The 26288-nt window shown below is 48.2% G+C and overlaps 1 protein-coding gene and 1 pseudogene across 3 annotated transcripts in view; one reads left to right on the top strand and one right to left on the bottom strand.

Annotated features, from left to right (window-relative positions):
* The window catches only part of TNRC6B (trinucleotide repeat containing adaptor 6B), a 192461-nt gene that overhangs the window by 30182 nt on the left and 135991 nt on the right, over positions 1–26288 (bottom strand). For 2 of the 3 annotated variants that reach the window (XM_045290253.1, XM_045290256.1), the window contains 8 exons: positions 23424–23765; positions 18864–21212; positions 13281–13456; positions 10330–10404; positions 9023–9068; positions 7862–7998; positions 6739–6909; positions 2012–2137 (listed from right to left, as the gene is read on the bottom strand). In XM_045290253.1, coding sequence (XP_045146188.1) covers positions 2012–2137; positions 6739–6909; positions 7862–7998; positions 9023–9068; positions 10330–10404; positions 13281–13456; positions 18864–21212; positions 23424–23765 — 3422 coding nt within the window. The remainder of the gene's footprint in view (positions 1–2011; positions 2138–6738; positions 6910–7861; positions 7999–9022; positions 9069–10329; positions 10405–13280; positions 13457–18863; positions 21213–23423; positions 23766–26288) is intronic. The other variant, XM_045290265.1, reaches the window with a different exon arrangement.
* Positions 4587–4952, top strand: LOC101644323 (annotated as a pseudogene).

Raw genomic sequence — 26288 nt, 5'->3', positions numbered from 1 at the left:
GTCTCCTGGTCCACAGAAGGAGAGAGCTCAGCACCTTTAGGTCAAGGCTCACTTACTGGAGGAGCTAAAGGGCTCTGTAACATTGCCTGCCTGGTGGAATGGTTGAGGAGTGGCTATCCTGATTAAAGAACTGTATCCTGAGTCACTTCTGATCCTGATGGGTAATTTGTTACTTCTCTAAGAAATCCCACAATCCCGAGTATTGTCTGTGAGTTCTGTGTGACTATTGTGATAAATCACTGAACTGGTTGAATGGCTGGGGCGGGGGTGGGGGGGTGGGAGGCGGCATGTGTCTAACCTCAGCCTCAGGAAGATCAACTTTGGGCTGTGGATAGTGGTTCTCTCCACCCCCACCCCCCCATGAAATTAAAGGAGGTCAGAAGCCCCATTCACACCATTTTTATATTCCTCAAGACCCAGCTCACAAGTCACCATTAGTATGAGCCTCACCTACTGCCCCAAACTGTGCCAAGTCTTCCTCTTCTACAGTCGTCCTGGTTGTGTTCTAAGGATGACTGGCTGTTCTGCTGCCACGCCCAGCCAACTCCAGAAGGCCGACATGGGGAGAAGGTGCTTTCTTCCCATGCACACCACCACCAAGGCCCCTGGAGGGCACACTGCAGACACACCACCCAGCAACCCAGGAAGTTGCAAAGTGCTCCACAACGGAAAAAGACACTGCCCTTGTGATATGCCGGGAGACCCGGCTGGACTCAGTGTGGTCTGAAGGGTGCCCAAAATGCCGAGGGAAGGGAAGGAGCAGAGTTCCAAACTCCTAGGTGGGACCATGGAGGGATGAGGGGAGAAAGAGTATTTCTTCCTCTACCAAGACAAAAAAAGATTGTTTAAAAAAAAGGGGGGGGGCACAGATTTGAAATCTGTAGATTATTAAAGCTTGCTCTTCATAAACGCAAGCCAACTGATCCTTCACAACTTATTGGTTGGGTCTTGTGAGCGCTTCCCCGCTCTTTGTAGGACTGACTAGAAGTTCTGGATCATAGTGCTCATGACAGGGACACGTACGGAGACTAAGACCCCTGACATGGGCGTGAGAGCTGTGTGCTCACAAAGAGGCAGGAGGCTGAGTGCCATGGAGTCCATGTAAGAGCAGAATTTCCCAAGTGTTTCCACACTGTCCTCCTGGGGGAAACAGACTGCCACCAAGCACCCAGTGGATTTGAACCGCCAACCTTTATGTTCGCAGATGGGATGTCGAGCATGCAGTTGGTTGGCAAAAGCTTCTTTACCCAAAATAACTCATTATGCACTAAAAAATGGATCTAAAAGGTTCCTGTGGTACTGCAGGACTGCCCCCCTGCCCGAGCTGTCACCCAAGGAAGCCTACAGTCAAGATTCTCTGCCCTTTGCTAGTTCTCCAACCCCCCTGAGCATCAAGGCAGCGTCTTAGCATCCTCTCCACAAAGTCACCCAGACCCAGCAGTTCTCTCTATCTGGTGGTAGGTCTCAAGAACAATCAACTTCTACATGGGGACATGTCATACTTCACAGTTTTTAAGTACATGTGTTTAAAAAACCATAGTAATACAATGATAATTTATAAAGTATCTAGGGTTCATGAAGGAGGGAGGGGGAAAACTGAGGAGCTGATACCAAGGACTCAAGTAGAAAGCAAATGTTTTGAGAATGATGATGGCAACAAATGTACAAATGTGCTTGACACAACGGATGGACATATGGATTGTGATAAGTTGTACGAGCCCCCAATAAAATGATTAAAAATAAATAAGAAAAAAACAGAACATAGTATTACATAAAAACGATATCTGAAAGGAAAATAAACCTGACATTTTTTTCATGCCAACATCTACTTTGTATGAACTGTACAATCTGACGATGTTTCTGGTCCAAGACTCCTGGCCCTGGGTGCCGCCTGGACTGTCCACATCTGAGAGAGGTAGCTGTTACTCCCTTTTATGATGACCAGTCAGTGAACGGCTGGCTGGTCACCACTGGCTTTAATTCGACGCCGTGCACACACGGAGCGGCTTACCTGCGGGGAAATGAACTGGGGAGGCACTTGCGCCCGGAGATTAGGGGACGAAGTTAGTGGCTGCACTGGAGTGTGCATGCCTCTCGATTGTGCTGTGCTGTTTCCAAACAAACCGTGACTGCCACCCTGTGAACACAACAGCAAGAGTCAGACGTTTTGTTACTGTTAAGAAAAAGGGAAAAAAAATTGTTTAAAGACAAAAGACAAATAAGAGCCAGTTGGGGTTTCCTAGCTCACCAGAAGAACCAGCAACTGTTTTACGGATCATGGAATTTTCCCTTTGAGGAGTTCCTGATCTTGGAACACTCCGGGAAACGATTCCAGTTGAACTGTGGGCATATTACCACCCTCTGGAATCCTCTCCAGAAGCCAGAAAGGTGACAGTTCAGAGTTAGAATAAGCACTAAATTAATTTTGGGAGAACAATGGAACAATTTTAACCAAGCCATTCCCCCCTCCCCTTCATTTCACCAAGTTTATTCTTAAACCTTATCATCTGAGACTCACCCTACAAAGGAGGGCCCCTGAGTGAAATGGCAGGTCTACGTGTGCCTGCAATCAGCTGCACAGTGACATTATGACGCTATGTTTTGAGTTGGCTAGTTCAATCACAAAAGCATTGCCAACCAAGTGTGAGCCCACGAGGAACCTAGTCCAGACAAGGGCGCACCTCGCTGTCCTGGGTCTGCCTGTCCACCCTTCTCTGCTACAACTGGAATTCTGAACCAATCACAGGGTGACAAAACAGGATAAGATTGCTTTACGCGGACATCACACCAGGTATTACTCACCAGGGCCTGCTCAGTCAAGACGCCTACAATCTAGCTAAAACAAGTTTAACTCTCTAGAGGGCAGGATCACTGGGCTACTTCTGGAATGTTCCAACCAGAGAACTACTGAGAGCTACTTTGTATGATGAATGGTCTCCAGCTGAGAAAAGTTCTTCAGCAAAGAGACCGTCTGTGACAACATCACATATCCCCTCTACCTCTGGAGGGTCTTCTCAACTCTGAGATCATCCTCATCAACAAGTCTTCTCCCAAACCTTCTTCTTTGGTTCCCATTGAAATCAGTTAACTGTAGCTCTAGACACCCGCCCCCCCAAAATCATTAAATATGTTCTAGTCATTTCACATTCAGTCTTTCTCGCACCAGCTTAGTAACACCCCCTGTGCATCCCCAGGACTCCGTCAGAGGACTCCCCTGGTCTGTAGGATGAACACATCACTTGCAAACATCCTTGACCCAACAATGTCATGTACTTGGAAATGTCCCACTGAACATGTTCAGCAAAGACAGCTGCAGTAAATATGTAAATCCTACACTGAGCGTACTACCATCATCCTATTTCTGGAATCCTAAGAAATGTCAAAGGAAAATTTTATAGTAGCATCATTACATTAAAGAATAGTGAAGTTATTTCTATGGTTTGGTGCATTCAAAAATAGATTAAGGGACAGCTATAAGGAAAGTAATGAACTTAAAAGGCTTGAAAATTAAAATGACTAAGAACATAAAGTAGAAATGGCAATTAAAATCTGTGTATCTTATAAAAGAAAATCAAACACCCGCCATAAAACCCAACTCTCTCAGAGGATTGTCTGAACATGAAAACACCCTTTAATTCTAGCAACGCCAAGCTCCCTGCTTCTCCTGTCTACTTCAAACCATCACTTGAATGTGAGATGGCTGGTGCTCACTGTGCCAAGGTGGGAGGCTCCCCTTGGCAGGCTGTCTGCTGGCTCAATCCCATGAAAACAGGCCACATTCACATCACTAAGACTATTCTGCCACGATCTATTTTTCACTTAGTCTTCACCATCAAAGCAGTGACCTTGCTATTAGATATCAACTACTCATGGGCTTGTAAAAGTCAAAGTTCCAGGCAGAATTCGTGCTTAGTGGCAGTGATCTTTCATTTCAGCCTTGTCCTGGATAAAAAGTATTCAAATGAATTTGCTTTGTTGTTTTTTTAAATTTAAAGTCAGGTCCTACTTTCTTATTTCTGGTAAACAAACTCTACCCATCTCTCTATCTGAAATTAAAAAAACAACACCAATTTTCTTGTATTTCCACATGGCACGTTGGCATCATAAGCTGGCCATCTCCGTGGCTCAGATGCAGCTACATCGCACAGCGATATCTTCAACAGCAATCAAATAGGTTCTGCCACTCTGGGTGATATATTCAGAAGTGAGGAAATGTTCATCAAGTTTTCTATGAGATGGTGCTAGCTGATGCCTCTCTAAAGCTTTTCTGAAGACCTCGGTTCTCATGAGGAGCCCTGCTGGCATAGTGGGTGCAGGCAGGCTGCACACGGCAGGGCCAGCCGTGCCAAACCACCAGCACCTCCGAGGAAGGAAGGAGGCTTTCCCCTCCATCAAGACTGACACATCGATTCTCTCGCCGCTCGCCTCTCTGCGCCAGAGTCCCTGCCGCCGGGGACAAACGAAGGAGCAGGCCGCGGCCGGAATTGCTTCGGGAGCTTTGGGGCCTGCTGAGGTCTGAAGGAGGCAGACTCTGGAAGAAGAGCTCACCGTCGTCTCACTCGCTGCAGACCCCCTTTCCCGCCAAGATGTTGATCGGTGTGCCAATTAAAGTCCTGCACGAGGCCGAGGGCCACATGGTGACCTGAGAGACGAACACGGGAGAGGTGTACGGGGGAAGCGCATCGAGGCCGAGGACAACATGAACTGCCAGATGTCCAACATCACGGTCACGTACAGAGACGGTGGGTAGCGCAGCTGGAGCAGGTCTACATTCGCGGCAGCAAGATCCGCTTCCTGATCCTGCCAGACATGCTGAAGGAACACGCCCACGCTGAAGAGCATGAAGAATAAGAAGCAGGGCTCTGGCCGGCCGAGGGAAAGCTGCCATCCTCAAGGCCCAGGTGGCGGCAAGAAGACGGGGCCGTGGAAACATCTTCCAGAAGCGGAGATAACTTGATCTGTTGAACAGAACTTTGTTGGTGTGTTTTCTGCTAGATGTGCTGGTTGGTGGGGAGGGAGGGCTGTTTGTGTGTGAGTCCAAGGTCTGATCTGGCTGTCTCCCTAATCAGATTTGGAGAAACGTTACACTCAATAAATCATCTTTTTGTCGTTTGTTTTTGGAGGAAAAATAAAAGAGTGACGTATCTGAAACTGACAGGGCTGTTTTCCTAGCCCATACCCTACAAAGTCACTTATGAGTGTTGGAATTGACGCAGTAAGTTTGGTTTTGAGTTTAAACTCTCCAGAGTAACTAGTGAGATTTGTTTCAATTACATACGGTGATTAACTCGGACAATACGTGAGTTCAAAGCCAAACTATCAAGCTGAGGGAAATGTTCTACGGTCTGGGATATTAAAACCCTTGGTTTCCTTTTTGAAGTGTGGTGTACAGTAATGGACTCTATGCAAAGAGTCAGAGAACTAGGACCATGTTGGGTGGCACAGGAGGACCAACTTGGTCCAGAACGAACTTTGTCGAGACTCCACAGCTCAGAGCAATGAAGACTGCCCTCTGCTATGCTGTTTATTATGTGATCCTGGACTCACATTTAAATCACCAATAACCAAAAGGGGTTAGTATTACTTTATATTTTTGCACCCCCAACCCAAAATAAAGAGCCCCCAAAACACTGACAAATCTGCTGCTTCTCTAAGAGAGAAATGCATCTCTTTCCTTTGTGGAGACAGAAAAGCAGTGATAAAAAAAGGACCGAAAGCTCCCGGTCCTGAGCTAGCCGCCCCAGCACCCACAAGACCCTAATTAATCCATTGTTTTAAACGTGTGAAGACAACCTGACGGGCTGCTGTCCAGCGACCCTTCACTCACACGGGCAAGTCATCCTGGGAGGACAGCGTGGCCATAGCCAACAGTCACTGTCCTCCTAAGACACACCCAAGTGAAGGTCGTGATGCCAAAACAGCGGCCCGAGACTACGGCCAGCAGAATGATCATCTGCGGAACCACCGTCACCAAGGCACCGTGGCGGCACGTCCCTTGTGCCCTTGTCTTCTGCACAGAAACTACCACAGGGCAACTGCGTTGCGGTCGGTGTGACAGACAGAAGTTCCTGGGCCCCCTTGGACCTGGGAGGTCTGGGAGGTACCACTCTCTCAGCCTACTAATTCACTCCACTTGCACAATGCTCCCTGGAGGACTGCCAGGCCTGGCCTAGGAAAGGGGCTTTCCAGGCTGAACGAAACACTGCCACGTCTGAGCATTAGTTACTCTTCCCTAATACAAAAGTCACCCACGCTCCGGATCAGTATGATATTCTAAACTATGAGGCAGTCGCTTTTAAATGGCTCTAACCCTCACAGGCTTAATCCTATGGTTCTTCTACTTTTGAATTAGCAGGATTATAACATTGAAAAGACTTAAAAATATGACTTGCCACCCGATCTAAATAGGAAATGCCCAATCCAGTCTTCAAATAGGTTATGCAAAGGTAACGATCTAGCCTCTAACATTTTCCTAACTTAGTTAACTTAAGAGTGAAGTTATGATAAAAAAAAAACCAACCATGAAACAAAAGAAAGATTAAAAATAAAATCCGTGATAAGAAACATGAGAGATGGGTTCTATGGGTGGGAAGGATCTCAGATCTACACTTAATACATCATTCTGTGCATTCAGTAATCAACCAATTTCCCAAGACAGACAAATGATGCAATAAACTGCAGAGCAGGGCACAGGCGAGGCCGCAGCCAAGCAGTTAGAAATTTGAGAGGCCTTCTTACTTGTCTAGCAGCGAAGTTTTGGGGGTTGAGCCCTGTGCCGATTGCTCCAAGGCTGACGTTGGATAGTGTGGAACCAGAGGGAGACAGCTTGTAGCTGGGAGAAGGGGAGAAGGGAGAGCAGGGAGCCTCATCCCCAAGGCACCCATCTTGATTGGAGAAAGGCAAAGTCAGCTGCAAAGCAGTAGTTAGCCAATCACAACGAGTGTTGGTTAGTGAAGCGACAGAATGCAAGAAGGGAAACGAGAGAAACACCAGAAATAAACAGTTAGACGGATTAGCAAGGAGCAAGGACAGGGCTCAGTCCTAATCACCACTGCCACACTTTGCCCCACGGAGACCGTCTGTCATTCAGTTGGATGTGAGCGAGTAACACATCCTGCCCACTGCGGGAGGACGGAAACTGCGCAAACAGAAGCCCAAGCAGTCTTCCAGTGATGAGGCAGCTTAGTGGTGTCAACGATGTGGCCTCCCCATTCCTGTTGGAATGCTTTCCCGAGACCAGGGAGCACCTCTGCCTTCGGAAACGTTCAAAAACAAAACCGATAGGAATCAACTATTTGTCTAAACCGGGGATCGTTGCCATTTGAAAAGCATACATTGTAACGAAAAGCTGATGATTCCGCCACAGGGGAGCGGTGAGAACGGAGCCCTCTGGGCAAGCAATAGTCTGGGGGAGTCTGTGTGGTCTTTTCCAGTCCAGAAGGGAAGGCCTGGGCAGACCTTGCGCAGCAGACCAGGGTGAGTCTTAGCTGCGCAGTAGCAGAAACAAAGAATTCAGAAAAGCATGGCGCTCCTGCAATTTTACCTGCTCTCGCTGTGTTGTGCCTCCGTCCCCTTCCTACAACCACAGACCATTCCCCCCTCCAAGTGCATGAACTTCTCCAACCGGGAGACCTTTCCTCCCAGTGCTCACGTTCCGAGGACAAAGGGTTCTAGTCCTGCCTCATCCTGGTGACGCTGTTTGTAGCACCACTTAACTGGAGTTGATGTGTGCTCTTCCTGTTAATTTAGTTCAGTAATCAGTAATCCTATGCTTCCCCCTGAAACCAATTCTCAAGAGACACATGAGAGCAGAAGAGGTCCTCCCAGGAGTTATGACCCTTAAATAAAGCAGTCAACTCACCTTCTCAAAATAAGGCCCACTGTCTGTGGTTCCCATGTCTTTGGAATTAGGTGGACGGAACCCAGACCGATCCTTCCTCATGATATCGTTAAAATCCCCGAGATTCACTGCTCGCTTGTCCACGTCGTATTTTTTATCTGGAACGAGGAGAGAGCAAAATAGTTAAGAAGCCACATCTTCCTGACAAGGAGTCACTTGCCCCACCCACTCTCTTCCCTGGGCTGCCAGAGAAGATGCCTTTTCATCTCTCTAGGGATGTGTGCAGTTACATAATCTACTGTCAATTTGAGGAAAGGGTAGAGTCTAGTCTGTCAATCAGGTCGCAGCTTGATGGCCTCATGTGGAGGCGCTACAGAGATAAATAGCTCACTGGCAGCCAGACACACTCTCTCTGTTACACATTCCTGTTGACAAGCCACATGGAACTATGCTGGTAGAGGCAGAGCCCTGGAGCTGGAGGAGTCATGTGGAAACCCACTCCAGCATTGAGATGCTTCTACCACTACTGGATCGACAAGACTTTCCACCCACTGGCCTATGATCTTCTTGCCTTTGGCGTCATTGCAAGTGTTATGTGAGCCTGCAGAGGAATTTATAGACATATCGGACATATGGGCTAATACCGATCTTATGGACTTGATCTGGACTGGGCTATTTTCTCAATATTCAATTACTCTGATGTATCAAATTCTCTCTTACACACATCCCAGTGTCCTGGATTTGTTTCCTAGTCAACCAAGACTAACACAGGATGAGAGGGGGAGAACTCACTGGTGCAGACCGATGAAGCCTCTCTCCAGGACCCATGTCCCTTCCCCCCTGCAAACATCTATCTGTTATAGCTTGACAGAAGAGCTTTTGGGGTTACTTTGGTGACAATGTCTCAAACATACATATATTATTAAAAAATATATAAGTATATACTGATAATAAGCTTCGCTTGGCTCATTGGCCCTCTACTCCCCTCCAAGTGCTGGTACCCAGCACCCATCATACCCTGGACCTGACCCTCCTGGTTCTAGCACCTGTGTCCAGGACAGGACCTCTCCAAGAATAAGTGTTCAGTAAGCAGTGCTTAAAGGACCCGGATTCCAACTCAAATGGAGCAGAGGGTCCTGACAGGAGCATGGTGTTACACACTACCAGCAACATGGTACCCACCTACAGAGAGGTCCATCTTACTGCTGGGGTTGTCTTCCGTTTGACTCTGAAAGAAAAACAGGTGAGAAAAGATGAAGGCTGCCCATGTTCAAATCAGAAAAGAAGTATCATTATTCACGGAAGAGTCACATTTTTATTGTGGCACTGTACAAAACCAAAAAACCAAGCACATAGTCATTGAGTTGATTCTGACTCACAGTGACTCAGGGAACTGAACCTCTGGGTTTCTCAGACTGTTGATCTTTATGGGAGCAGAAGGCCTCCACTTTGTTTTTGCTTCGGGTTACCAGCCCAACACGTAACCTGCTACGCACTACCAGTGCGCCTTGGTAGACCTGCCCCCGCGAGTTTCTGACTTTCTCCGATGGCCCTCTCCACGGTGCTATGCCATGGATCTCACACTGAAATGAAGACTGTAACTAACCCTGTCTGTGTGACAGCCTTGGACTGAGCTTCCGTTTGGGCTGTCATCTTTCAGAGGCAGATCAGTAGGCCTGCGCCTTCCTTGGTGCTGCTGGGCGGGTTTGAACCACCGACCCTGGGTGACCGACCAGTGGAGGGCAAACTGGGTCACCCAGCCATCTGCCTCACTTGCCTTGCCATTTCGATCTTTTTGAACTATTTATTTCTTACACAGTTAGTTTTGGGGTGCTTTTGTTCCTGGGTTTTTAAAATTCCCTTTCACCCACAACTCGCCACAGTAAATCGTCGGTCAGAGCAATAGCTAAACAGCTGCTTGGAGAAACCAACTGACGTCCTCCAGTTCCCAGCAGCCTGGGATCAAATTCCCTGAGTGGCAGCCAAGGGATGACAACTTTTTCTCGTGACTTGTCAAGCCATCAGATCTTGAACCGTGTAGCCAAGTTAAGGCATTTGTCTTCTGGCAACGGGGACAGGGTGGTCTCTCCATGTTCCCAAGAGGCAGAGAAATGAGTGATTCTGCAGAATTCCACATGTAGCATGGAGTTAGTTAATCCCCGAATAGTTGTCTAGTTAGCAAATCACTGCTGTGTTTTTTTAAAGTTGAAGTGGTGCAGTGGCCAGGGGGCCGTCTTTGTCCTCCGAAGAAGCAGGACGTGACTGTGAACTGTAAAGCGACAGCCTTACACGCTAGGGGCACTCTCAGCAGGGCGGGGGTAAGTGGGGGATAGAAAGGAACTAGGCACAAAGACTGGTTATGCCCCAAAGATGCAGCGCCCAGCTTCAGCCAGCTTCTGGATCTGCCACCCGGCACCGGACGTGGCAGTGGGCTCACAGTCTGCATTCAGCGAACACTGGGCTACAGGACACATGAAAAGGAAACTTACCAGCAATCCCATATTTGAAAACTGTTTGGCAAGCGGGTTCATCCACGAATCACTGTTTCCTCCCTTCAGTGAGCACTACAGAAATGAAATGCGAAACCTCAGAACCGGATTATTTTATTTCAACCTGTGGCGCAGTGGTGCCAGTGCCAACGGAAACCGCAGCACCGACGGCTGTGCTTTGGAGCCCAGCTCACTCCTCTCTGACTACCGTCAATGGGGATGCCCCACTTGGTGGCTTCTGTGAGTTAAGAAGCCTCAGTTAGATCTGTGTTTCGTTTTATTTTTATTCAACACATTCAACTAGACTGTACTAGCAAAATCTACCACCGCCTAGCATTCTACTTTTCAAAGAGAAGGAAGTCGGTACTAAATTTTCTAAAATAACATTCTTGCCTGCTAGTGCTTTCCCGTGGGCCCCAAGGTAGTCTGTATTAGGGGAAACGATGGGCAACGACACCGCAGGCTATTTAAATCGAGGGGCCTCTTTAAGCTGGTCATTATTCTCTGTGTGGATGCAGTGAGGAGCCCAGTAAAGAGTAGTGCTTTTGTCCATTAATCTTTCAGACCAAAGGATACTGGTCACCCATAGAAAGACCATGAAAGACACATTCCCCATCCCCTGGGGAGAGGGGCTCAGTTTTGTTGGGGGTGGGGTTGGTTTTTCAGCTAAACGTCTCTGCCCAAAGGAGCCAGTCCTTGGCCTCACTCTTCTTTCCGTGCAAAGGCAGGTGACACTCTGATAAGGAATGTGCAGAGCAGGAGGGGATGCTGGGGCCGAGAGCACCTGTGCAGTCTATAGGCAAACATTAGGCCTGCACTGTGGTAATATTTGCTAAATCGATTTTACTATTCTTGAAAGGGATGAGGTAATCTTCAGTTCAGTAGCAGGCTTTCCAACCCCCCAAAGCCCTGAGCCTGTGAAGCCAGAATCACCGTGTATGGAACAGAAGCATTCACTCCCCAGGTACGCCAGCTAAGGAACTCTTGGCTGTTCCTTGAGTGGGACACTCACACTTTTCACCTAGCTGCTGGATTCCAACCAGTCATCAGAACTCTGAACTTCCCTTTCATTGAACTCACCATTAACTTGTAAAGAACCAAACAAAAGGCAAAAGTGAGCTAGATCACATAAGATGACCAATAATGATAACCATAATAATCTAAAAAGAAGTTTACTTCACTATTTCTTTTGTGACTAGGGTTAGGAACCAGAAATCCTCAAAGGAGAAGTGTGTGTGACTGCTGAGACAAAAAGTCGCTGCACGGTTCTACTGAAAACAAAGTGCCATCAGCTGACGCAGACTCAGAGTGACCTTACAGAACAGGGGAGAACTGCCCCTGTGAGTTTCTGAGGCGCTCTAACGCTTTACAGGAGTAGAAAGCTCCATCTTTCTCTCAGCAGAACTCTACAGTGAAGTTAAACAAACAAACAAACAACACATGGCTGTGGGGGTCATTCTGACTCTTGGTCCCCTCATAGATGTCCAAGAAGAACTGTGTGTCACAGGGTTTGTAGTGACCAAGGGTTTGGAAGTAGAGTCTCGTGTTTTTCTTATAAGGTGCCTCTGGACTTGAACTTGCAACCTTGTGGTTAACAGCAGAGTGAGTTCACAGTTTCCCCCTGCATAAAAAAACCCTCCTGCCCATTGAGTCGATGCTGACTCACAGCTACCCTAAAGGACAGGGAAGAACTGCCCCTGCGAACTCTGAGACTGTAACCCTATGGGGCTAGAAAGCTCCATTGTCTCCAAAGGGGCTGTTGATGTTTCAAACTGCCCAACTTGCAGATCACAGCCCAATGCATAATCACTACACCACCGGGGCTCTCTCTGCACCTACCAGGGGCTCCAGAAGAAGGTTAAGGTTTTCAGAACAAAACTAATACCCTAGAGCAGGGGTGGGGAATGTCCTTAAAATCATGAACACCGGCTAACACCAAATGCCTCATCAAAGCGAAGCAGTTCCAGCCATCACATTGGGGTGAGTTCATTAACTGTTTGACCAAAGAGGCGGATTAGTTATTTAATTTATTCAAATAGGCTAGTTTTTAAATTGATTGTTTTATATGGCCTGCAAGTTTTATGTGGCCTGCAAGTTTAATATATATATATTAAAAAATCCAGATGGCCCTTGGCAGAAAAAGGTTCCAACCTCTGCCCTGTAGGCCGAGGGGGTAAAGGCTTAGTCTAACCCTTAACTGCCAGAAGTCCCTTTGGGTGGCACCTGGGGGACGTAGCCGTTAGAACAGAAGTGCTCCATGGAGCAGCAGGTCTCACATCGAAATGAAGGACGGCATCGCTGCACCCAATTCAATACGGGATAAACGGCTACAATGGACACACACAGTGCTTCTGCCGAGAGGGTGGTTCAAAGACCCCACCGTTCTATTTAGATTAAAAACCAAAGACCTCAGTAAATTCTACAGACCGCAAGGGAATCTGAGTTATTCTAAAGACAGAGAGTGACCAGTTGATAACACACCATGGTACAAGACATAGACAAACCACCTTGTGCCTGCAGCCGCCTTGCCCACTAACTAGTACTTCACTTTGTCAGGAAAAGGGTTCTGGGTCTTGGAATTTCTGGAATTGGGAGGAGAGAAAACCCCATGATGCTGACTGCCACCAGAGAAGCCGGTATCATCTTACTTTGGTTTCTCTTTTACATATTCATGGAGCTTTACCCTGACAAAGTCTTTGGCTTTCAGATGGAAAAAGTCCATGCAGTGCATCTTGGTGGCTTCCAAGCATTTATGAAGTATGTCTTGGTGGCTTCTACCGAATTATCATAATATGGAGGAAGAAAGGGCAGTCATTTGTTTTTAGGGAAATCCTTTCCCCTTACTCGTACCCCTTGAGGACACCGGCTAGCCACTCTTTCCCTGAACAAATTCTCAGTTCTGTCTTCTAAGGGAGAATAAAGTAAGATCAGTCACCAAGACAGCAGGCTACCTTCATTTGTTTCTTCCCGCCTTGTCCCCAGCTTGCAGCGTTGTGGGAGGCAGCACTTCCCTGAGGGCCGGCTGTGTTCCAGACTCCTCCGTCCTCCTCCTCTTCCCAGCTGGGATGGCGAGTTCCTGTCACTGGCCCGTCACTCTCCCCCCAGCCGTCTTGCATAGATTTGGAATCTGTAAGGAAAGAAGGAATCAACTGTTGGTGGTAGCTCTCGGCAGCAGTAACCACAAAAAAACCATTCCTTGCGGGTACACCATTTTAGAATGTTTGTTATTCCATCTACATCATCGACGTGGCATGTTTGGGGAAGCAGGATATTGAAACCCACACAAGGTCAATGACAAAAAGAGAATGTTAACCACAAAATTGAGATGCCCTGACTTCTGTCTCAATGCTTTGCCCCTATGCCAAGTTGATAACCATTCCCAAATTGATAAGCACTTATCAATTCTAATGAGAAATTTCATATCTCAGTTAAAACAAATCTTATTTCTCTTCATGAACAAGGCTACTAATGGCCCTGGCTTTTACCCTCCCCCTGAAGGACATTATGTTCTTTGTGTATGATGGGCAATACTAACAGAGGGTAACAGTCTACTGTGGCATGAAGTGGAAGAGAACCGAGCCTGAAATGGGAATAAAAAGAGGAAACTTTTGAAGGTGGGAGCAACATTCTGGTGAAAGAAGGAAAGTCTGTGTATTGCCACAGAAACCGGAGACATCGTCTATCTGGGCACTTGAAATGTATCACATACATGGAGGTCCTAGGCAAAGACAATGTGTAAACAATAGTTTCTTTTGAGACAGGCAAGCAGAGGCGCTGTATTGGAGACAGGAGGAGAGGGGAGGCAGGGAGAAATCCAAGCAGAGGGCTTTAACGTTCAAGGGAGTAGGGTGCTCATATTCAGTCAATTCTAACCAATATTCCCTCTTCTAAGCAACATCCTTTGTATTTGAAGACTGGACCACATCCTTAATTTATCTCCATAAATGCTGCATGGAAGTGAAGGCTACATTTGGCAGAATGACACTAGATAAGATAAAGGCAGGTGAAATAGAACAACTCGCCTAGAAGGTGCTATCTATATACCTTCACTGACACCGAACCAGAAGATGTTTATGGAGGGGGAAGCCATTTAACTAATGAACTGAAAAGTGAAAAAATATATACACTTAATTGTGATTTAAGTGAGAGTTTTTGTAGGCAAATTAGTCTTCCCGTCAGTAGCTTGGGCACAGACTGTTTTGTCACGTTGGTTGCACACTCCGCATCGTATCATACCAGCACTCTCCCTACTTCCTCTGGGCTCCCGTCTGTCTTCCCATTGCCGATGTGGGGCCAGCGTCGGCCTTCTGGTCTCCTACAGATGTTGTTGCTGGTGCCGTCTAGTTGGTTCTGACTCAGTGACTGTGTGGACAACAGAACAAACACTGCCTGTCTGTTAGCCTTACAGGTGGTGTCATGCCCGAGTCACTGTTGCAGCCACCGTGTGAGGCCATCCCGTTCTTTGTTTGTTTCATATCCCTGGCCATTATCTGGCTAAAATGAAAGGCAGTGGCTTCAGTTTAAAGCCAAAAAGGCTGACTCAAGGCAACAGCTGGGGGCTTCCTCTAGTCTCTCAGACTAAGTTTAGTCTTTTGTTGTTGTTGCTTGTAAATTGAATTGTTTTGTACATTTAAAAGAAATGTTCACCTATCACATAATTCAATCGCTCCATCACACTGAGATGTTCTACATCCTAACTTCTATAGTGTTCTTGAGTGGGCAGTAGTGGCAACTAGGTGCCATCTAGTTCTCTTGAGTTTCAGAGCAGAGGAGGCATGGTTCCTGTGGGCCATTGGACTAATGACTTCCTGAGTTTTCATTTTTCTTTGCTCACCTTTGCTCCAGGTGGGGTGAGACCAATAGTTACTTCTTAGATGGCCACATTCACAAGCTCTTAAGATCTCCCAATGCTATTCACCAGACTATTATCGTTATGATAATTATCTTTATAATTCATTATCTTTGTGACTCAGACTTGCCAATTGACTAGTTGTCTCCTGACACATTCCTATTACCCAGGAAAGGGCAGGGGCTGTGTCACAACAGAAGACCCCAAAGGGCAGAAGAATCTGGAAAAATATGGGGGCTTTTTTGGTCACAAGAAAAGGTGACTCTGAGGTTGAGACAAATGCACAGAAATCTTGAAGGTACAGCTAACATCCCTCTTTTGTGCCAAGGGTCTGTTTCATGTCTTCCAACAGCCTTCTGGATTTACTTCAAGTCTGTCACAGGGTATTTCCCCTGGTGATAGAGCTGCTTTTATGAGGAAAACCACGATGAAGACAAGAGCTTCATAGAGCCGTTTCTGTGAAGTGGAGGAGATTTGTAATTTTAAAAAGGCAGTCAAGGAACCTACGCACAAGTGGGAGTGTCTAGGAGAGAGAGCAGTTCATCTTCTTTCATGCGACACTAAGAGTCAAGAATATTGCCCATCGAATTTCCCAGTGGACTTTTTTATTCTTGCTCAAGTTTTAACCATGCGGTATGATTGCACCATTTAATCAAAAGATAATCCCTTAAATCTGCTATCAGGGAGAGCCTAGATGATGGGCTATTTTGGAGAAAGCAATAAGCACGTGAAAACAGGCTCTTGAAGTGATTATTTTTCCCACGCAAGGACATCTACAGCATCACTTGGCCAAGTTTTACAAATGGTGACTGACGACATAGGACCCACTGGGTCAGGCAGAGAGCAGTCTTTAAGGAATTATGAATAAGCATGCCATGCTTTGTTTAAAAAGTGCAAATGGGGCCATCGTTTGCAGGTTCAGGAAACCCAAAGCATATGTGGGCGGACGTAAGAGAAGAGAAATGGGCAGGGGGGTGGGGGCAAGGATGAAGTCACTGGGCTGTGAAGCTGAGTTCCACATTAAAAGTTCCACTCTTATTTCAAATAACACACTAGTCAAAGAGCAGAAGGTCCCAGAGCTGTCTGGCAGAGCAAACAGAAGTCCCTGGGCTGAAAAAGCAACTCAACAAAACCTCTACTCTGGCTCGAAAATAAAGTCAACAAAACTGTATGAGGGGTCTTCAAAATGTCTACGGAAAAATGGAATGAAAAGATAATGCAATTTCCTCACCAACTTCTTGAAGCCCCTTTGTTAAGTGTGGTAACACATTACAACATGAGCCACTTTCCGCCATTGCTGTTAACTGTTGATTTAACACTTGGGGTCCTTCTGAACTTGCAACTGAACACCAGTTCAAGCACTACACAACCCTCACCCAAAATGTCGCCAAGGAGCAGATAATCCCTGCAAAGTTTGGTGGCATTTGGAGCACTGGAGGGGTGGCTCCCCGAGCCTGTGGTCTGTGGGCCTTCATCCGCCACTTTGTACACGCAGGATGGCTTTCATTTGGCTTACCCCAAGCTGAAGTGCGGTGTCTGGCACAGGGAATGCGCCTTTGCTCCAGATTACAAAGAAATGTTCTCTAAGGACGACTTGTTAAGCAAGCAGCACTGCGTCTCTAGTGGGAGGGAGGAGGGAACAGGCCCTCCGATATTCTCCTACATTCACAGAACTGGCTCTGCCTTCATGGCGGATGCTCGACGAGGTCACTTACAAAACTAAAATCTGCTGACCTCGCGATTCCACTGCCAAGGGCGTATCATGGACATACTAGTCAAGGTAGATGGAATCATGAGCAACACTGCTCACACCTTCACTCTTTGAGAAGTAATTGCAAGCAATGTCCAAGCCTTTCAAAAGGAGACTCGTTATATCAATTATTGGCCATCCCATAAAATGAATACTAACAACGAGGTGATTACAAGAACTGCATGTGCTGATATAGAAAACACAGATAGGCATACTCATGTATGTATGTACACACATACATGTATGTTTATGTAGTGAAAAAAAGTACTGGACAGCAAAGCATGCATCGTACAATTCCTACTATATAAAATTTTAGGACAGATGTACAATGTGTTGTACTCTAAGCAGGAACACATTTTAAGCCAAACACCAATAGTTCAGAAATTCTCTGTGGAGATAACGTCAAGGGGTTGAGACTTATTTATTCCGCTGTGCTCTGAAGTCCAGTTGGAAGGTTCTGATGTATGCACATGCTTTCTAAAGAGTGATCAGGTTAGCTTCTACAGTTTTTATTTCCTTCTTCGCTCTTTTGAAATATTTTTAAAAAGAAGGCAAAAATACTCACTGGCTAAGTGGTGACAAGAAGATTCGCTGAGTACGAGGCCACCAAACGGGACCGAACCACACACACCACACTCCCATCCATCCGGGCAGATACAACTCATCGTGACCCTCTGTAGGGGGTCCAAGGCTGTAAATCTTTACAGGAGCAGGCCGCCTGAGGTGACTGGTGGTTTTGAACTGCCAACCTTGCAGTTAGTATTCCAAAGCTGACCTGGCATCGCCACCAGGGTTCCTATGAACACTAGGCCTACATAGGCTTAATAGCGGACAAACTATTGATATTTTAATTATAGCTAAGTGGGAAAAAAGACTTAGAAGGTAAATCCCACCCCCCTTCATTTCTTGAATGACATGTTTCATAAAAACATTCGAGCTGACAACGCTCAACAAATGAGCAATGGCAGATGATCTGGCCCAGTTTGATGTCTCCTACTCCAGTGGAGAGGGTAGAGAAGCCCACCCGTGAGCAGATGCACAGTGGGAGCGGCCAGACGCCCCTCCGCACATGCCAGTGATTCCTGACAGCTGTCACTCGACTACAGTCCCTCACACCGAGTCCTCCACTTCCAGACACAATCACCAAAACTCAGACACCAGCTTCACGGCCACCAGAAGAACCCCGAACCAGCTGCTGATGGATGAGGTGAGCAGACTCGACTGCACTGCCGCAGACCTGGGCGCCCTAGGGTTCTCAAGGGCTGATTTCTCAGAAGCAAATGGTCTGACCTTTCTTCCCATTGGCCTCGGGACAGACTCACACCTCCAACCTTTCACTGCAGAAGCAAGGCAGCATGTGCGGATAGGGGTGGTGTGTGTGTGTGTGTGTGTGTGTGTGTGTACAGGGACACAGCACAAGCACAAGGGACATCTCAAAAGTTGGCAGGGGTGGGGGGGGGGAATTCCATGATCATGATCGTTCCCCCCATTTTCCCAGGAACTCTGCCTGGTGCCAGATCGCTATCTCCCTTTGCCGGGGCAGCTGAGGACTGTCCACAGCCAGGGCCCACCAACGGAGCCAGGTTCACCTTGGGTCTTACTTCGCTCCTTTCTACTTTTTCCATCTACGGCACAGGGCGTGTAAAAGATGCGAGGCGGCTTTGGGGCTCTGCACATCGGTACAATTTCAAAAATTCCTTGTGGGGACTACCATTGGGCTGCCATCTTTTCTTCTTGCGAAGGAGAGCATTAGCTCGTGCTCTCACCAACTGCTTTTAGTACCGTTTCAGTTAAGCACCAGCAATGTCGGAAAGATGGAAATCAAGGCAGCACAACACAAACGTTTGAGGTCTGGGACTTCTTTGTTTCACCCAAACTTCCGAGACAACCAACCAGCCAAAAAACCCAAAAAAAACTGAACCAGTCCAGACTTACCTGATGCGGATTTTCCGGTCATCGGGGTCGGCAGGTTTGGTTCTCGAGGTGCTGGGCCCCCCTGGGAATTCTTATCCCACAGATTCACATTCTTGTAGTTGTAACTGTTGGGGTCTCCCCAGGCTGAAGTGCCATCGTCGATGTCCATTTTCCGACTAATTGACTGTGGGGATGGCTCTTCCCAACCACTGGGCTCCTCGTCCTTGGGGGCTGCTGGCTGTGGCCCGCTGCTCCAGTTGGAACTGGAAGGCCGTCCGTTGCCCGGAGGGGGTGGGGGTGGGCCTCCCCAGGACCCAGAAGCCTCTGGCTGTGGCGGTGGGGCCTGCTGGGACTGCTGGGGCTGTTGGTGCTGCTTGTTCCAGGAGCTGGGCTGCCGGCCCGTCTCATTCCAGGCTGGAGAGCGTTTGCAATCTTCCCATCCTCCTTTGGAAGAGATGCTCCCAGCCCCGCTGTTGCCCCAGGTTCCGATTTCGTTCTGCCCGCCTTCGCCCCACCCAGACCCAGCTTTGCTTGCCGGGCTCTCCCAGTTGCTGGTTTTCGTTTGATCTATTTCTTCCCCCCAACCGTTCTTTCCAGAAGTCCATCCTGGATTGGGCTGGCGGCCTCCTCCCCACCCCTGATCCTTGCTGGGATTCTCGCTCCAAGACGAAGATGTCTTCTCCTCTGGTCGCCCTCCTCCCCAGTTGGAAGAGTTGTTGTTCTTATAGTCATTCCAGCCCCCCGTGTTCTTGGGGTCCTTCCACTCGGTGGAGGCCGAGAGCTCCCCCCATCCAGACTTCATCTGATTGCTTTGGCTGGGTGCGTCTCCCCAGCCCCCTGAGTTCTTGGTCTGTGTGGCAGCGCTCTCCCATCCCTCAGTTCCTTTGTCAGCTTTCCCCTCGGGCCTTGGCACCTCTTCAATGTCCCACACTGTGTCCTGCTTAATTTGAGTTTGGCCCCAGCCAGTGTTTGAAAGCACCCTGGGGTCCAAATCAGTTCGGCTCAAGAGAGTCTGCAAGACAGCCTGACAATCAGGGTGTGGGGGCCTGTACGAGCGGCGGCCAGAATTGTGACTGTCACTACTTCCTGCTTTGTGGTTGCTTCCAGTGCTTTGACCTCCAACTTCACTTCCTGTGGAGCTGGAAGATCTTCCCCAACAGGGAGCCTGGGCATTGCCTTGGTTTTCAGGGAGCGGGTGGCCCTTTTGATTGTCCCATGCTCCAGTGCTAGAATTTGGTTGGTTTGGACCACTCCATTCTCCAATTTTCAACTCGTCAGACCCAGTCGGCTGTTTCCATTCTCCCTGAGAGACCCCAGATGCCATTTTGTTCCCTTCACCCCATTTGTTGTCATTAGAGTCCTGAGGGCCAAAGTTCCAGGACCCACCCGTAGACCTGTTATTGTTGTCCCAAGAGTCGTTTTTTGACCCAGTTGATTTCTGAACAGAAGCTCCTTTCCAGGAGTCCTCTCGATCCCTTCCATTGTTCCCACTGTTTCCAGGATTGCTCTGTCCAGAGACTGTGTCAGTTCCAGAAGGCCCCTTAGCTGCACCCCAAGACCCAACACTCCCAGTCTTTCGATCTCCAGTGCTTTGTGAAGGGGCGTCAGTGCTCCTGGAGGTGTTCCCCAAGCCCATTCCGAAGGGCAGTCCCTTGTTCTCCATGGGGTTTGGCGAACTTAAGTTCAAGGAGTTAGTGTTTCCATTTTTTGGTCCATCAGTGTTATGAATTTGAGCCTGTTCTCTGCCAGAGACAGCAAAATTAACACCCGCATTTTCCATCTTTGACTGCTGTTCCCTGGATGCCTGACCTACTGTGCTCACCTGTGCACCGGAATTACTACTCTCCGTTTCCAGTGCCCCTTTCCTGGAATTGCCTTCTTGGACCAGCGCTGGCCAGGCAGACGGGTTGCTATTTGGGTTAAAGTTGCTGAAGCCCGAGCCAGGTCCAAGCCTGTCCTGACCACTCACATTCCTCCAATTGCCTAGTCCATTGTTGCTCTCGGTAGAAGAGTTGGAAGATTGAACAGATTTAGCCTTGGGGTCGGACCTCCAGACCCCAAGATTACATTCGTTCCCAGAACTTGCAGACTGGCACTGGCTCCCCTTTCCTTTGTTACTAGTGGTGCTTCCTGGCAGAGGGCTCTTCTCAGAGCCAGGGTTCGAGGCACTGTTGTTACCGGTGGTGTTTTCGGAAGAAGACTCCGTGTCTTTGCTGGCAATATAAGGCCACCCTTCCACGTCAGACCCGTCTACAATCACCTTGTCCCAGATGTGAATTGGGTTGGGGGAGGCGCCGTTGTTGGAGGAGGCTCCCGGGCCCCAAGTGGAATTTGCATAATTTGAAGCAGCAGCACCTCCGAGGGTTGAATCTGGAAAAGAGATTGCTTCGTCAATCACGGCCGTCAACACGACAGGCTCAGGTTACCCCCAGCACACTCCTCACACCCCGCCCCAGCCGGCCTTGGGCGCGCTACTGCTAACTCCACAACATCTCTCAAACCTATTTCCTTGCCATTCCAACTGACAGAGAAGGGCTTTCTTTTATCTCGAGACACTGACAATGCCGCCCTAAACTGGCTCTCTGTCTCAGATCTATTTTAGACACTCGGAGGTGGAGCCATTTTTCTACAGCACACCTTTGATTACGTAACTGCTGTGTAAAACCTTCAACAGTCTCCCAGTGCCCGAGAACAAAGTTAATCTTCTTGGCTTGGCTGGTATTTGATCCACAATCTGAAACCAACCAGTCTCTACCTTCCAGTACTTTCTTTCTATGAAGATGTCTACAGCCCATGAGACTGGACAGTCACTAAAACCTGTGCCTTCTCACCTTGGCACTCCCTGTTTTTTATGCACCTGAATCCACAAACTGAAATGGTCCTTCTGGGGCCCATTACCTGAAAATCATCTTCCCCTGCCTGGCATTAGAGCCACTGTCTCTGGGCTTGGATCCTTCCCTGGCACAGGCAGAGACCACAGGGTACTAATGTTTCAAGCCACACAGCGGCCAGCGTGCAGCATGGTGAATGATGATTGCCCACTGAGCCAGGGCATTGGGGGCAGGGGGAAGCATTGCAGCGAGCATCAAGCAAGCAGGATCCAAACTGAGCTCATATCCTAGAGGGACTTAATCGGACAAAGCTCAGAGTGAGTGCTCAGCACATGCCCCCATAGATGGGGAGAGGACATGAGGACATGCTTTTTTTTTGTTTTTTTTGGTACATGCCTTTACTTAATAATTTCTTCTCAACTATGCTAGCTCCTTTAATCACCCCGTTTTAAATAAACCTGAAACTGGAAAAAAATATTACAGATAAAAGAAAGCATCAATTGCCCAACTCTTGAGATTGAGGGGCTTCCTTGGTTTGAGCTACGTAAACAGGAGGCTGTGATGCATATTAGACTAATGTCTACCTCGAGGTCTAGCTCTACTTAGCTGAAGGAACGCCTGATGTGGCCACCCTCACCCACTTCCTTTCAGAGCTGTTATGAGGGGCCAGGAGGGGAGGCCATGGGCCCTTCCCTGCCCGTTATGGGGCTGGCCTGGCAGCATGAAGCTGGCGGTGCTGTGAGGCTTCTCTCCACAGGGGAGGGGGTGACAAGTGTTTTCTTGGCAATTCTGTGTTCCACCACAGGGCTAGAAGAAAGCGTCCTCTCGGTAACCACCGACCACCGATCCACTGTTCTTGCCCACCCCTCGTGGTGTCCCAGCTCGGGATTTTAATATGGCCTCCAAAGTTGTTCTAAGAGATCAAGTGAAATGTTCAATAAGCGGGGGTGGGAGGGTGTTGGGATATTTGATAATTCTTGGCTGATTTATAATCCACCCAATAAAAACTCTCAGGGCATCTAGTTGAACCTCTCAGCTAAAGATGCTTATTTCTACATCCAATTTTTACCTCCACACAACTGACGTCCCCTACAGAAAGGCTGATGTAAAACATCTACCAGCAGACGATAAGGAATAAACATATATATATTCTAACAGACTGTTACTTGGTATGGTCCCAAGATTCTACTACTGGTATCTCTGAAACCATTCTCTCTACTCCTCGCATCCTGGGAATCATCAACCATGGCATCTGAAGATCAGAACAAGCCTCTCCGTTAGCCCCACCTCCAGTCCTGCCCGGAGAGCATCTGGCGCTAAGAGCCAGAATCGTGGGGGCTCACAGCAGTACTTCTTACAGATGTGCTTGACACGATGGATGATGCACTGTGATAAGAGCTGTACGAGCCCCACTATAATGACTTTTTAAAAAAAGAGCAGTACTTCTTGTCGGAGGGGGAAAGGAGCCCTATGTAGTGAAGGCAAATAGCAGCGCTGTCTGTCGCTCCTGCCACTAGCACACACTTCCAGGAGGGGAAGGCTCAGTTTCAGCAAGAAAGACCTCCGCACATCTCCCACTGGGCTCCTCTCCCCTGTCGATACACAGAAGAATCTCGACATCCTGTATCGCGGACCATGCTGGGTGCTTTACCAGGCAAGGCCAGGGCGAAATAATCCAACGACTGGCTCTGAGGCCGAGCTCTCGCTCAAAAGCTGCCATGAGCCAGCGGCGGTGACCCGGACCCCTTACCTGGTGCAGTCCCACTCTCACTCTGCAGCAGCGCTCCTGTCACTTGTGCGTTGTTTGGGTTTGCTCCAGGTGCTGTGGAGGGAGGAGGCCCTGCCCCGCCCCCGAGGAGCATGCAGGACGGTGGAGGGGGCTGCCCACGTTTTAGTAACACTTTGTGGTCCTGCTGGCAACGGAATCGCGGCGGCACCTCCCGAGGCATGTAGCGGGCGGCGCTTGGCGGTTGTCCGTTCGGCACGGCCACCCTTTTGGCATTGTTGCCACCATTGACTGGTGGCGATGGAGAGCTGCCAATTGGGCTGGCGGCCGTTGGTTGGCTTAAACTTGGTTTCGTCACTTCGGGCACTGAAAGAAAGAGAGGTTGGGAAACAGACCTTTGAGATCAAACATATTTTTATACCTAATTGTTTTTAAGAAAGCTTGCAGGAGACCAAGTCGAAGACAACTCTTCGATGCTCCAGAGCATCTTCCGTTTATGGTGGTAGGATGGAGGTCTGGAGCGATGGCCGCAAGCATTCAAAGTTGGCAGTACGTGGTGTCCAGTCACATCAATTGAGGGGCATGTGGAAGCAAGGACCATCCAACCTCCTAAGCCCGCAGCTGCATTCCTTGAAGGGCTGCTGAGCAGCTGTCAGCGCACCTGTGGGTCCCAGGCAAAGGCACGCCTGGGCTCCGTCCCTTGACCTGTTTTGGTAAAGATCCACTTTTTCGAGAAACTCGCCTGAACTCCCTTGAGTAGGTGGCTAGGCAGCCTCCAGTGAAGCCCTTGGAACACGGCTCCTCTCTGATTCCCCACGGTCTGTGAAAAGCTCCATTTCCAGGCCGCCTGTGCCTCTAAGAGCCAGACTCCCACCTTTGGTCTGAGCACCTCTCAGTACCTCGGGCCTGCAGAATAATGCCAGGCTTTGGTGTGATGTTGGCTTGTAGAGAGCCCCAGAATTCAAAGATTTGTTTCTTCAAGCTTACTCTGTATTTGAAATTTAATAATAATTTACTTTCCTTATGACTTCAAATACATTTTTCCAATGGCAAATAAAAGTCTAGAAATAGGTGAACAACTCAGACACCGCACCTTGCAGACACTTCGAGAGCTCCCTCCTTGCAGCCTGTGGGAAAACTCAGTCCTATCCTATTGTTTCCATAAAAACCCAGCTGGCCACTAATTGCCGGGAGTATGACAGGACAGAAAGTCACAGAGCCTGATAATCCTGATGAATCAGAGGGTCACCATCCAGAGGACTGGGAGGGCCAGTGGCAGGGCTGCTTCACATGTCAACATGATGCTGGGCCAAGACTGCACTCATTGAACTGGTCCTTTTATGAGGCATGACATGTTCTCAGAAATCAGAGGGTCTAACCTACACCACCATGGATACCAGCTAACTGCTGTCACAGAAGGGAGCTGGCCCCCTGGTTCCACCCGAGGTCCCACAACAAATCACCAGCATAAACGAGGGACTAAGGAAATCAATTAGCCATAAACTAATATTAGTTTAATACTTTTTCCTGACCTCCAACAGCAGATACATAACTGGTAAATGAGCATGTGGAGGCGAATCATTTAATGACTTGTTTCCTGTGTCCAGAGGATCCCACAGTTAAGAGGAAAGGAAACTGAGAAGACCAGGGGGGTTCCAGACGTTCACGAGAAAACGGCATGAAAAAGTAATGGAATTTTCCCACAAACTTTCTGAAGCCCCCTGCTAGTCTCAATTCCTTTTCTTCCCCCCTAATGCAGATAAATGAGGAGCTGGGATTCTTCCCAACTGGTTTTAGGATGGAAGTAGCTATACTTCTGCGAGACTGTCCTTAATATAAAAGGCCGAGAATCTTCACTTTAAGCTAACCAGGTCACCTATCCGTCTTATTCCCTCCAAAAGAAATAGAACATAGATTTTAAAGGCAATTTAACCAGGGGGTGGGTGGTGTTTCTAAAATGGATTATGGAAATGATTATACAATTCTTCTTGATATGATTGAACTACTGAATTGCATGGTATGTGGATTAGATGCCAATGAAAATGTAAAAAATAGAGAATGTAGTCATAGCAACTAGAAGGCCTCAGCACAAAATGGATTGCTTACGAAGGTTTGGAAACCAGTCCACGGATTTTACAGCTGTCCAGACACTGAAACCTGTGAAGCTCCCCATGGTGCCACCGTGTGGCTCTGGTGCGTGCGGCCCTACAGGACAGAGACCTGCTCTGCAGGGTCCCAAGACCAAGTGTTTCTGGAAGCAGGAGCCTCATCTTTCTTTTGCTGGGTGGTTAGTGGGTGGTTAGCAGCCCAATACTTGGCCCCCTGTACCACCAGTGCTCCTTGTCAGAGTGCAGGGCTGTTGGAAAACTCAATGGGATATTTTCCCACCCTTACATCCGACGTGATGGACGATAAACGCTGTCTTCGTAACCAGGGGCACCTCTTCCGGCGAGGTGCTCTGTCCCTAAAGACTCCAGGCCAGAGTTAGAAAGAAGCCAGCAGGATACGTGTTGGTCAGTAGAATCCTTATTCTACTTTTTCTGTATTATGCCGCTCTGTGCAGTCCGGAAATCTTCTGCATTTACAGGCTGCTCCACATTCTATACCAGCGGTTCTCAACCTGTGGGTCTCGAACCCTTTGGGGGCCGAACGGCCTTTTCATAGGGGTCGCCTAATACATTCTGCATATCAGATTTTACATTACGATTCATAACCATAGCAAAATGACAGTGATGAAGTAGGAATGAAAACAATGTTATGGTTGGGAGGGGGGGTCACCACACATGAGGAACTGTCTGAAAGGGTCGCGGCATCGGGAAGGGTGAGAACCGCTGCTCTAGACACTAACTGAGGGAGCAATGCTGTTGATGAGGGAGGCCTGACCCCACA

The sequence above is a fragment of the Echinops telfairi genome, unplaced genomic scaffold (assembly GCF_000313985.2).
Source record: "Echinops telfairi isolate 266 unplaced genomic scaffold, ASM31398v2 ScPeMD7_2;HRSCAF=8, whole genome shotgun sequence".
In the NCBI taxonomy this organism is placed as follows: domain Eukaryota; kingdom Metazoa; phylum Chordata; class Mammalia; order Afrosoricida; family Tenrecidae; genus Echinops; species Echinops telfairi.
The sequence above is the reverse complement of the archived record's forward strand: the minus strand, read 5'-3'. Positions and strand labels throughout refer to the sequence as shown.